Consider the following 12,777-nt stretch of genomic DNA (forward strand, 5'->3'; position numbering starts at 1 on the left):
AAGTAGCATGGTTTCCACAAAAATATCTCAAGAAGCAGATCTTTTCAACATTGCTGATAAGCATATTAGAATCATTTCTGAAGGATCATATGACACTGAATGCTGGTTTAATGGCTGCTGAAAAGTCAGCTTTGCCATCACAGGAATATGCTGCATTTTAAAATACAAAACTGTAATAATATTTCACAATATTACTGTTTTACCTACTTATATTACTGTATTTATTTTTGATCAATTAAATGTAGCCTTGGTGAACATGAGCCTTTTTAAAAATAAATCATAAATCTTACTGACCAAACTAAATAAAATAAATCTTACTGTAAAGTTTTGAATATATATTATAATATTGTTCAGTACTTCATCAAATCATAATTTCTTGCATTTCAAGTCAATTATTGGCCAATGCAAATTAATCACGTGATAAATCACATTTATACATAATTTATAAATAATTAAATTATAAACAAGTCACATAAATGCATATAAAGCTAGTAAAACACTACACTAGGTATGATTGATTTTTAGACTCTGTAACTGATGTATTCATTTTCAGACTGAAGTTTTGATGTACAATGTCAAAAGTGTTTTTTTCAAATGGCAAAAATGTCACAAAGGAAAAAAACCTGTAGAACAGTTCACACTTCGTCAGAAATATGTAAGATTTGGGGGAAATTTTACAGTTATAACAGTCATATTGATGGTTATCAGAGGTAGACTGGAGAAAAAAAGACAAAGTTGATCTTTGAGAGGATCAGCTGTGATCACCTGTTTCTTATCTGTAAAAACAAGAGCAGCACTCTGAGATACAGCTCAGCTACATGTTGTGCAAATTATTTAAACTAAACACGCTCATCATCTTTGAGATGCACGGGGAGCGATGAGTCCCTCAACATGAGCATTAGAGGTATAGAGTTTTCATTTATCACTTCAGCATTCAAATATAATAGCAATACAATATAATAGTATCAATGCAAACTGGTTAGTAATCCAGCAAGCTGAATACATAAGAAATTATTGACCCTAATTGTTCTCCCATAACCAAACCCACAATCTGATTAGCACCACACTGCTCTAACCGTCAGTTCACACGCCTCCAGAGATTAGCTGTACCTGGTAATGGCGTAGTTTCATGAAAAAAAGTGAAAGTGACATGACATACGGCCAAGTATGGTGACCCATACTCGGAATTCGTGCTCTGCATTTAACCCATCCAAAGTGCACACACACAGCAGTGAACACACACACACCGCAGGGCTCCAGACAAAAAAATCGAGTAAGGAGCCATTGGCTCCTATAAAAGAAAAACTATTTACTTTTTTAAAGCCAAATTATTTTTTTAGGTGCCACAGAATAAAAGTGGTTTATTTTATTATTATCATTTTATTTTTCCCCCCTATTTTAACATTTCAATAATTTTGTCATGTGTTTATGTCTTATCTTTTCTAGGCTTTATCAGCATTTTAATCCATCTTGTAGATGATCAGGTCGACCGGGGGACTAAGGTTCACTTAAAGTGTGAATTAAATGTCTTTTACAACTTGAAATGTACAGTCACAAAGAATTGTTCGTTACACAGAATCTGTACCAATATCATGGACCATAAGCATCACTTGGCAACTGAGTGCAGTGCATCCTATAAATGTTGTCACGTCTTTCACACATTCAGTCTGTTTTTCTTCATTAGTAAAATGCAATTTTATAGGAGGAGTTGAATCATGTACAACACAATAAGTAAAAATATTAATATGCAACAGTGCATAAATATAGCAAAACGCTCCTCTTTATAGTTATTTTTCTAGCTGACTGATGAGTTTATGGACACTGAGTGGTTATTCTGAGGTAAATGTATTACAATGCAATGTTTACAAGCTTTATACATTTCCTCAGTTTGAAACAATGAGCTTTTACATAAAACATTTCAGTAAGTTGTACTATAGGCTTTCTTATTGCCTACCTTTTGATCATGTTCATTTCATACTATAGTAGTAAATCGAAATATATAATGGGTTCACTTGCTGCTTTAACTGAGGTGCTAAAGAGATCGCGCCTGAGCATTAAGTGCGATACTTTCCGCTCGCGCGATCCGGACGCATACACGGACCGTGTGGACGCGGGGTACTGGTGTTTATATTACCGAAAGTGTGCGCTTGTCGTCCGCATTAAAGAGCACCCAAACCGCATCATTTGAATTTCGTAGCATTTTAAAGCTGATACTTTGTTTATTAAAAAGTAAGACAGCACAAAGCTTTTTGCGATTACTGGATGGCAAGTGCGCTTCAAATAACAGGAAGTCCATGCATTAACAGAACACAGCATATAGACTAAGATCTCGATAAGAAGATCGACCGGACAAGTGTAAATGCATCTGGTTGTTGAAACCACATATGGTAATTTTACTCCTCCCATAATATTAAAATAATAGACGTGTGAGAGCGTTTTATAGGCTATATGGCATGTTATAGTCAGATATGACAGCGCAATGCAACAAGCATCACCGCGGATGAGTAGCGGAGTATTTCTTCAGCAAGCGACGTGCAAACTGAATGAACCTGAAAGTAAGCCGCAGACGCTCAACACACAATCTTCTTCATTAAAAGTAGCGAGACTAGCCTATCTTTCCAGTGCTGATGCCGCGCGCTCTCTTGATATTGAAATTAGCTGATAATTAATAAAATTATCCATTGCTTTCATTGACGTGAACTCCGTTATATTTGCATATGAAGCAGGAATTGAAGAACGGATTTATATCCGTTTTGTGAAGACACATTTATGTGGCCAAGTGTAAATGGGGAAACGTTTTAACAAATCATATAGATATCCGATCAGAGAAAATGCATGAAGTGAGCAGGTGTAAACAGGCCCTTTCAGGTCTCTCTCACTGCGTTCAGCAGACTGTGTGCGGCAGAGACGAGGACTGTTTGAAACTCTTTTCAGTAAAACTTTGATGCACATCGTCTTATGTAAGTTTAATACGTGAACATAACAAAAGATGTGAGCGCAAAACAATCGGGAAAAAAGTCCTTTCATGCAAATTATATAGTCGCCAGTGGCGACCTCAGCAAAAACTTCACTCGCAAATTAATATTTTTGGTCGCAAATGCGACCATTTTAGTCGCAGTTTGGAGCCCTGCACCGTGAACACACACCCGGAGCAGTGGGCAGCCATTTATGCTGCGGCGTCCGGGGAGCAGTTGGGCTTTCGGTGCCTTGCTCAAGGGCACCTCAGCTGTGGTATTGAGGGTGGAGGGAGCGCTGGACATTCACTCCCTCCACCTACAATTCCATAGAAACCATTAGGCCACCCACAACTTCCCTATGAATAAACAACAATATGAATAAATCACTGCACTTACATGGCTCTATTAACATTATAAGTCACAGAGTATTTGTGTTGGCGTTAATTTACATAACCTCAGACCAAAATTACTGCACCAAATCACCAATACAACTTAATTTTGCTTGTGTTTCATAAATGAAACTGAATGTGTAAATGTAAATGAGATGTGTGTTTGAAATATAAATTGGACACACCAATGATGGTTTAGCTTTATGTTCATAATCCCTGCTTTTCCTCCTGGACATTGAGCGCTCTGTCCTTTCCCTGCTACTGTCCCGTCCTTTATCCCTCTTTTTATCTTTCTTGCCTCTGAAAATATACAGAAGAGATTAAGATTTTAATAATGAGTCTGATCAAACAATAATGTCAGACACAAATCATCACACACAGTAAACCTTTTAGACGGCGATGGCGTTCTTGCTTTCCGCCTTGGTGACCTGGATTGAGATCTGCTTCTTTTCTTTTGGCCTCTGAGAGATAAAGGGGAAAAAAATATCTTTATCTAAACACAAGCTAACTTCTAAAAAAAATTAGTGCTGTCAAAATTAGTGTGTTAATGCAGGTGATTACTTTTTCCAGTTTAACGATATTAAAAATATTTAACGCAGGTGTGGAGCTTGGTTTGGCCACCCTACTCACAACTGCCGTCTCGTTTTTCTTGACAAGAATTGCGTTTATTTAGACGCAGAAAGTCTTTATGAACACATCAAACAGGAGACTTTTCAGACACCAACTCCACCTCAGCGCCAGGCGCTAGTCAAACGAGCACGGAAACGGTACAAGTGACAAGGAGATTCAATAGAACAACAGTGAACTGCAGTCAGATGAGATGTTGTCAGGCCATATATCAGTAAAAACTCATTTTCCTGTCCTTGTCAGCCGTTATATTTCATATTAAAACGTGAATGAAACTACGAGCATGTGTGTCAGATCCTAAATATGACATTTATTATAATGGGTTTATACGAAGAATTGTTTTAAATTCACTTAAATTAAAAGTTGTTATTTTTAAAAAGTCTTATAAATGTTAAAATTAATAGCTCTCAATTATACTGTAATGTTGAACGGCTATAGTCAATGGTGAAATTTTAGGAAAAAACTTCATAGAGACAGTACTATTGGTATCAGTGATATTCACCTAAAGTCATAAAAAAAGATGCCATTAAACAAATATTAAAAATATACTGTCTATAAAACTATACTTTATGTTGTTTTACATCAATTTGAAGATTGAATGTGAAATTATTGCAATTTAATAGTATATTTAAAAACTGTAATGCTAGGTGGGATTAATCATGGTTAATTTCAGAAAAAATGTGAGATTAGTAAAATTTATCCTTCCAACTAAATTTATACATTAATATAAAATTGTATTATAAGACTCATTTTTACAGAATATCTTAGAAAAACTCTAAGGGTGGCCAGTCAAATATAAGTCAGTTTCATTGTTTACTACTTTGGTCACTTCATGATTCCCACACTTCACTTTGTTTTATTTTATCATTTTTGTTAAAAACATATTTATTATATTAGCAGCTAACTCTTTTTACTTATACTGTAAAGGTTTTTTATTCTTATTTCATTAACTTTTTTTTAATTGTTAAACCTCACTAAATGTTTATTTACATATTCTTCTTTTTAGGTGATATTTTGAGCATGCAAACTTAGTTTCAGGTTCAATACGGACACTTTCTTCTGACCTGCTTATGCTGCGGGAACGACTAGAGCCACTGTAGCCTTTAGGAGGCATCCTTTCCTTTTTGCCCCGTGGCCTCTTTTCTTCCCAGTCATCATCCTTCCTTACTTTGCCGTCTTTGTCCTTCCTTCGGCCCCTGGGTATAAGTGACAACACTGGTCTGAAATGTCCTTTGTCAGACAAAAACAGAATATGAGTGTAAAGAGGCCGATATGGTGGTGCAGGTTAACCTAGAATGAGATCGACTTCGGCTGTGTTTCCTTTCTCGGGAACGTGAGCGCTTCTTATGGGACCCACGGGAGTCGTTCACCTTCTGTCGTGATCTTTGGGACAGGCGTCCTCTTTAAAACATCATTGATGAAATAAGTTATTTTTCCATTGCTACAGTAAACATTGTTACATGCTAACAGAAAAAAAAATTGGGGAATTTATGTCCGAACATATCTAACAAGCAAAGCTCAAGTTATTTAATACAGAGCATCTGGAGAAATTTTAAAATCTAATTTACCACTTTTTGCATTTTTAGAAAATCTGAACCAATAAAATAAAATTTGTCTGTTGATACAGAATAAACTAAACAGGCTGGGGCATATTTTCAATGAGGACTTATATAAGCAAAACGGGGTAACATGTCTTGATTCAAAGTGTATTGAAATTGGTTTATGTACCAATTTATCAGTGCATCCAAATTAGAAGTTGGTGCAAAACACCAATAATCACAGAGGAAATTTTTTTTGCACAATATAGTTATTTTAATAATAGACAAGCTGAAATACACCAGGACTCTTATATTGAAATGTCTATGCTATACTACTTCCAGATGTTCATTCAAATTCACATGAAGGAAATCAAATATAATGACATACATTGTTAGTAGCATGTTGGTTTTTATAAGTGCATCTTGTATAACTTCTGTAGCTAATTACTTTTTCAAAAGGTTAGCTTGATTATCTACTTAACTGTGAGTAGCCTGTAGCTTAGCAAGCTCTTAAGCTCGCATGAGTTAACATGGAAAGCATGTTTAAGGATGTGTGTAATTTACCTGTGCCTGGATCTGGATCGCTTTCGTCGTGAGTGTGATGGGGAGCGAGAGTGAGATCTGGACCTTCTGGAATGTCTAGATCTACTGGATGAACGATTTTTATTTTCTGGAAGAAACAATCAAAACTTCCATCAATTAAAAAAAAACATTTTGAGAAAGCCTCACTCTGTTTGTGTGTGTCCAGGCTAGAGAGGACACACCTGGCTCGATAGTTGCAGCAATGGTGCACTGAGCCTCTCTGACTTTCTTCATCACATCCTCCAGCTCTTTGGCCGCAGCTTGAGGTGTGAGCTCTGGAGGCTTCACTATGGCATTATTGGAGTGGTTAATCCTAAAAAAGTTGAATAACTATTAAACTAGGTAATGCTAGCACATAGATAAAAAAGGAGGCACTGAAAATCTTGTATTAAAGAAAACTAGATTATTCAGAAGAGTCGTTTGCTCAAAAAAGAACACTCACTTTAGTGGTCTGTCGCCAAACATGACTCCATTAAATGTAAGTGCTCGTGTCACAGATTCCTGATCAGCAAACTCCACAAAAGCAAAACGTGTAGGCTGGGTTTCATCTCCTGCCATTCTGACGAACTTAACATCTCCCACTTGCTTGAAGAACTTGAGGAGCTGCTCTGCTGTGGTGGTCTATAGGACATTGACAAAACAAGTACAATGTGTGCTTGAAAGACAAAAGCGAATCTTGTGTCATTTTTTATGCCCACTTTAATTCAGTTTTCTAGGCATTTGTCATGTAGTGGTAATAGCAATTATGTTGGAGTGACTTGGACCTTCATTCTTGAACCTTCAATGACATCTTGATTATTTCAGCATACTGTTTTATAATGTACTACAAATACACTTAGGTGCAAATAGTTTCTAACATGATCTGCACTTGCAAATAGCCTTTAAATTAATTAAACTCATGTTCACATACCTGTGAATTCAAATTGCCGACATACACCGTTCTCCTGATCTCATCAATTTTAGAGGGATCTACATTTCCCATGAGCGGAGGCTGTGAAGCAATTGCATTTAGAGCTGCCACAGATGTGTCCAAATTAGACTTCAGGACCCCCAGATTAGCTAAAGGAAGACCACGCTGTCCGCCAACAAATATAAGACTTTAGTGACAACTGACAATCAATATAAAATACAGTAAATCTGTAGCATGCAGCTATGATGTAGGTGATATTTTTTCATAATTCAGAAAAGGCTGGAATACACTACACAACTTTTAAGTCTGAAAAGAATTTAAAACACTAGGAATGACACACTTGACAACTTTGAAAATGAAAAACTTGTCATCATACACTACCAGACTCTTTCATGGAAATTCATTCAGAAACACAAGCCTCATTAATAGGAGGCCTGATGTGAGACATAAAAACGGTATGTGACCGTGGACCACAAAACCAGTAATTAGGGTCATTTTTTTAAAAATGAGAGTTATACATCATCTGAAAGCTGAATAAATAAGCTTTCCATTGTGTATGGTTTGTTAGGATAGGACAATGTTTCGCCGAGAATTCTTGGCCAAATATTTGAAAATCTGGAATCTGAGGGTGCAAAAAAATCTAAATATTGAGAAAATCGCCTTTAAAGTTGTCCAAATGAAGTCCTTAGCAATGCATATTACTAATTAAAAATTAAGTTTTGATATATTTACGGTAGTGAATTTATAAAACATTTTCATGGAACATGAAATCATGGATCTTTACTTAATATCCTAATGATTTTTGGCACAAAAGAAAAATCAATAATTTTGACTCATACAATGTATTTTTGGCTATTGGTACAAATATACCCGTGCTACTTAAGACTGGTTTTGTGGTCCAGGGTCACATATGTGTTCAAAAAAAAAAAGAAAGAAAGAAAAAAAATCAATTTTTAAACATTCTGTGACTGGATGGAATCAATCTCATGCTAAAAAAAACATCCGTTGCCCATCACACACTTGTATGTTGACTTTCTGTGAAAAGTGTTAACTCCGACTGCACAAAATCTGCAAACCTGCTGCCTTTTACCAACTACCACTGGCTCCTCCAAACTGCAAATCTGGGCAAAACCCTGGCAAAAAGCAGTGTAGTATATTCCAGCCTTAATTTGCGAGATTTTTACATTCTGTAGTGTAGCGGGGCTAGGAATGGGCAGAAGTCCTCCACCGCTCATCAGGCTGGCCACTGGCGCGGCGGGGGCCAAAAGCGAGAGCGCCTTTGCCTCTTCAGGGATTTTTCCTGAAGAACAAGAGCACCGGCATTAGAGAGGCCAATGGAGATGTCTCCAGCTGCTTCACCTACGACCCAAGATTCAGAGTGTCCTCCAACAGCCTAGCGCTCTAACACCCACCCTAAGCATCTCCAACCCCGACCATGAACAATCTGAACTAGCATAGCTACTCTCTTTTTACTATCAACACAAGACATACTGTAAACAGGATGACTTTTGCACAAAAACAGAGAAAAGAACATTGTGATTTGTCCTTTTCTCTCTTTTAAAAAAAGATCAGAACATGTAGAGAATGAGTTAACACTTTGTAGTATAGGTCACCTGTACTGGAAACATATTGGTCATGAACCATACGATATCAAGCATGGGCGCTTTTCTCCCTGGGGCGATCGTGTCGCAGTGTTGGAAAGGGTGTGCAACACAAGACAACCGTTCATGTTGGCTGCATCACACTAATAGCACATAGAACATCAGATACAGAAAAGAAGAACATTTTAAGTGTCTTTGAGAAATCCCCCCTCAATCTGTCTCCCCTAAAAAGTATTGCCTTCACAGTAAAGTTAACAACAAATCATTATTCCAAATACGTTTCAGCCAATGTTGGTACAACATACAGTATATACGCATGCTTTGTGCTTACAGTGCTAAACTAAAAGTGGGTAAACTAACTGTTGCTTGGTATATCTGTGCTTTTGTGTTAAGTTATGAACTAATATTAGAACCTCAAAAGTGACTTTTAGCCACTTCGCTACTACTCTAAAGACAATGTTCCCCAAAACCATGCAACGGAATTAAACATGTGCAATGTTGTGAGCTTTTTAAGAAGAACGCTTTTATTTCTTGTAATTACAGTGAATTTAACAAAAGTGCCTTGCAAAAATAAGCAATTCTAAATACTCTTTACTAGCAACTCTGTCATTTTACTGAATTACAGATCCTACACGAGCACTGTTAGAAAATATTAGGCCTGCGCGATATTGGAATAAACTGATATTGCAATATTTTGTTTTTCAGTTATATATATAATTTTCACCAAATGACTTGAATAGCTCAATTTGAAAATAATGAATAATTCTAGAATGACTGGGTTTTTGTAGGGGAGCAGTTAATCAAACTATGTTTTTTTTTTTTTTTACATTAAAGTGTTTCCCCGAGTCTTCTCATGCCACACTGACTACAAATATACATACACACACACACACACACACACACACACACACACACACAATGATTTTGCATTAATGCTATTATAATGTAATAATAAAAAAATCTAATACTTTGCAATACGTTTCAAAAACAAATATTAAAACTTGATTTCATAGCATGTCTGTAAAATTACAATGCTATTATTTATAAATTTACAAATGTTAAAACTATTAGGCCTAGAATCATCAAGCTCCACACAAGTAAATGAACACAGTCCTGCGCTTCACTCCAAAACCCATAGCACATTTATTTAAAATGGCAATTTTGCTATTTTTATATTCGCACTTATTGCAATGTCAATTTTATTGATATTACGCAGCCCTAGAAAATATGTATTTAAAAATACTGCAAGAAAACCTGTTTTAGCTTACAAACTTACAAAGTCCTGATCTCAATCCATCAATGAATAAGCAGCTATAATTGAGCATCAAACGACTAAAGATAACTACATACTGTTCTCAAAATGTAACACTCATTTCTACTAAACGTTTTTCAAGAATATTAAAAATAAGTTATATAAATAACTAAGAAAATAATAATACATAATTAAGGACATTTAAGAATATTTTCTAAGAAAACCTGACATTCAATTTAGTGCTTTGAGAAAAAAAAAACAAAATTTGTACTTATAATTCAGTAAAAACAGAAAATTGGTGAAGAGTCTGAATACTTTTGTGAGGCACTGTGTGGTTATATTAAATAATGAAGGAATATATAAATTTTCTAAATAAAACCCTGAGCAGATCAGTGGAGAGGAGCGAGAGAAAGAGAGAGAGGAAATCTTAATGCATTAGATATCAGGAAGAGCTGCCCTTGTACCGTTCAAACTTCCCTCCAATACTGGGCGGCAAGTCAACCTGGACAGCATTCAAAGACAGGCAAAGGGGTGCAACTGTGGGATTGGGGACGAGGGACAAGGGGACAGGAAAAAAAAACAAACAAAAAAAAAAACAATACAATGAATATGCAACTCTTCTAAGAAGCAAAAAAAGGGACAACATGTGAGAGAAATAAAAAAAGGAAATGAAAAAATAAAAAATAAAATAAAAAGAGACAAGGTGTCCATCTCGGAAGGTTCAGCAGCTACGCTCCTGGTCACATTCCCCCCTTGAAGGCAGCGTGGGCCCCGGCGGGTATAGTGGCTTGGAAAACAAAGCCTTGAGTCAGGCTAGTGTAGTAGTGTAGCCTGGGTCACTCTAGTCATCTGATATGCACACATAATCAACACAGAAAAAACATACAGAAACCAAATTAATCAACGTAGTAAGCCATCCAGAACCAAGTCACGAGGACAAGCATTTTAGGCAAGAGGGAAGCTTAGATACCATGTTTTTCATGAATATGGATGTTTACACTAACAAAATCAATAAAAAAAAAACAACGAAAAAAAAAAGACAACCCAAAAAAAAAAAAAAAAAAAAAAAAAAAAAAAAGTGTCTAGTCTAGTGGTTAGCCAGTGGTTGCACAGTAGACCTCACCCTTTCACCTCATACCCTTTGCCTTCATACTCTGTTTACAAATGCTTGTTTTATAATGTGACTTCCCTTTGCATAAAAAGGGTACAAAAACAAGGCTTGAAACCTTTCCCAAAAGAAAAAAAAAAAAAATGAAGTGATCTATTGTTTCCAGGTCAATGACTGAAGGAGCTTAACCTTCAGAAATCTAACTGAGGAAGCAAAACTAAATGTTTTATTAAATCTTTTTTAATATGGCACATGTCTGAATACAGTTAAAACTAATGAATGTTGCCATTTTGTATTTTTCTTTATTTGCAATACAGATTACCCAATAAAAATATAAAAATGTATACAATAAAAAAAAAATCTGAATAAGCAGAGTTGCAGTTTTATACTAAATCACTTAGATGTTGTGGTCAGCTATTTATTTAAATATATAAATTAATATATATAAATTCCCATAAATTAAAGTGTATTTTATTGTTTTTATTACAAATACGCTTCAGGATTGAACAACTGCGTTTGACTAATGCATGAAAGTGCCAAAGTGAATAGCTGTTACTGTGTTACTGTCTGGTGTACTGTGGGCTATTCTTGAAGTTCCTTTGACCTAACACATCTAATCTAACGTTTTAGCAAACAAAATCTCTCACAAATCACACATAGCAAACAACTCAAATTTAATATTCAATGCTTTGTTCACCAGGCAAGCAAGAACAATTAATGACAGCATCAAACAATTACGCACATACCTATTATTATTATTCTTTCAGAACACATACTGCTGAACCAATGGCCACTAAAAGAATGGGGCGTAACAATTTACAATCAACAATTCTTCAAGTTGATTTTTTTTTTCTTTTTCTAAATTACAGAATAAATAAAATCATGACAATAAAACACCTTTGTCAAAAGTTTTGGTAGAACTGAATAAAGTATTGGTCAGGCAGTCTAGGAGTGCTACTTAATGTAATCAAAATTTTTAAAAAGATATCAAATGTTTTGATTAAAATTTGTGAATAAAATCAATTTTCAAACTGGCAAAAAAAATAGACATATTTAAAAGAGTCTGTTCTTTCCACATGAATCATGGGTAGTCATGCTATGTCTTATATTCAGCTAAACCAAAAAGCTGACAGGATTTATTCGTTGGTTTATTGTTTTATTTTAATATTTACACTACCGTTCACTGCCGGGTCAGTATAATTTTTGTTTGTTTGTTTGTTTGAAAAAAAAATAAAAAATCAGCAAAGATGCACTAAACTGATCAAATTTAAAAAATATATATATAGATTTTTTTTTTACTAAAAACTGTTCTTGTGAACTTTCTATTCATTAGTGAATCTTAAAAAACATATCCCAATTTCTACTAAAATATTAAGTAACAATTGTTTTCAACATTGATAACTGAATATTTTGGAGAATGATTTCTGAAGATCATGTAACATTGAAGACTGAAGGATGCTGAAAATTCAGTTACGCATCAAAAGAATAAGTGACATTTACAAAATATATTAAAACAGAAAACAGTTATTTTAAATTGTTATAATATTTTACAATATAATTGTTTTTACTGTATTTCAATCAAATAAATACTTTGGAGAGCATAAAAGACAGGAACAAATCTTACAGACTCCAAACTTTTGAATATGTCAATTGATTTTTTAATACAGTTTTTGTTAATGAATAAACTGATAATTGATTCTTATATTTCATTTTAATTGCCACTCTTAGCCCTCCAATCACATGACTTTTAGTAATTTTGTACTCTGTCGGCATCCTTCCACCCTGCTTTTCTCATTTTCTAGCAAAGCAAGAA

The 12,777-nt window shown here is 35.0% G+C and overlaps 1 protein-coding gene and 1 long non-coding RNA gene across 5 annotated transcripts in view; one reads left to right on the top strand and one right to left on the bottom strand.

Moving 5' to 3' along the window:
- Positions 1 to 12,777, top strand: part of LOC306870868 — a 1,223,475-nt gene that overhangs the window by 667,486 nt on the left and 543,212 nt on the right. For both annotated transcript variants that reach the window (XR_013784292.1, XR_013784293.1), the window contains exon 2: positions 1,812 to 3,134. This is a non-coding gene — a long non-coding RNA (uncharacterized lncRNA). The remainder of the gene's footprint in view (positions 1 to 1,811; positions 3,135 to 12,777) is intronic.
- The window catches only part of LOC306870861 (uncharacterized protein), a 33,154-nt gene that overhangs the window by 1,201 nt on the left and 19,176 nt on the right, over positions 1 to 12,777 (bottom strand). Inside the window, exons 1-11 of one of the 3 annotated variants that reach the window (XM_079418333.1) lie at positions 10,321 to 10,701; positions 8,617 to 8,747; positions 8,188 to 8,303; positions 7,004 to 7,168; positions 6,536 to 6,714; positions 6,276 to 6,406; positions 6,076 to 6,181; positions 5,264 to 5,374; positions 5,038 to 5,169; positions 3,733 to 3,807; positions 3,532 to 3,646 (exon numbers count right to left, since the gene is read on the bottom strand). In XM_079418333.1, the coding sequence (XP_079274459.1) occupies positions 3,532 to 3,646; positions 3,733 to 3,807; positions 5,038 to 5,169; positions 5,264 to 5,374; positions 6,076 to 6,181; positions 6,276 to 6,406; positions 6,536 to 6,714; positions 7,004 to 7,168; positions 8,188 to 8,303; positions 8,617 to 8,647 (1,161 nt within the window). In that variant the 5' untranslated portion in view covers positions 8,648 to 8,747; positions 10,321 to 10,701. Of the gene's footprint in view, positions 1 to 3,531; positions 3,647 to 3,732; positions 3,808 to 5,037; positions 5,170 to 5,263; positions 5,375 to 6,075; positions 6,182 to 6,275; positions 6,407 to 6,535; positions 6,715 to 7,003; positions 7,169 to 8,187; positions 8,304 to 8,616; positions 8,748 to 10,320; positions 10,702 to 12,777 lie in introns of those variants that run through there. The other 2 variants (XM_079418332.1, XM_079418331.1) reach the window with 2 other exon arrangements.

This window comes from Barbus barbus, assembly GCF_936440315.1.
Source record: "Barbus barbus genome assembly, chromosome: 6".
Classification (NCBI taxonomy): Eukaryota; Metazoa; Chordata; class Actinopteri; order Cypriniformes; family Cyprinidae; genus Barbus; species Barbus barbus.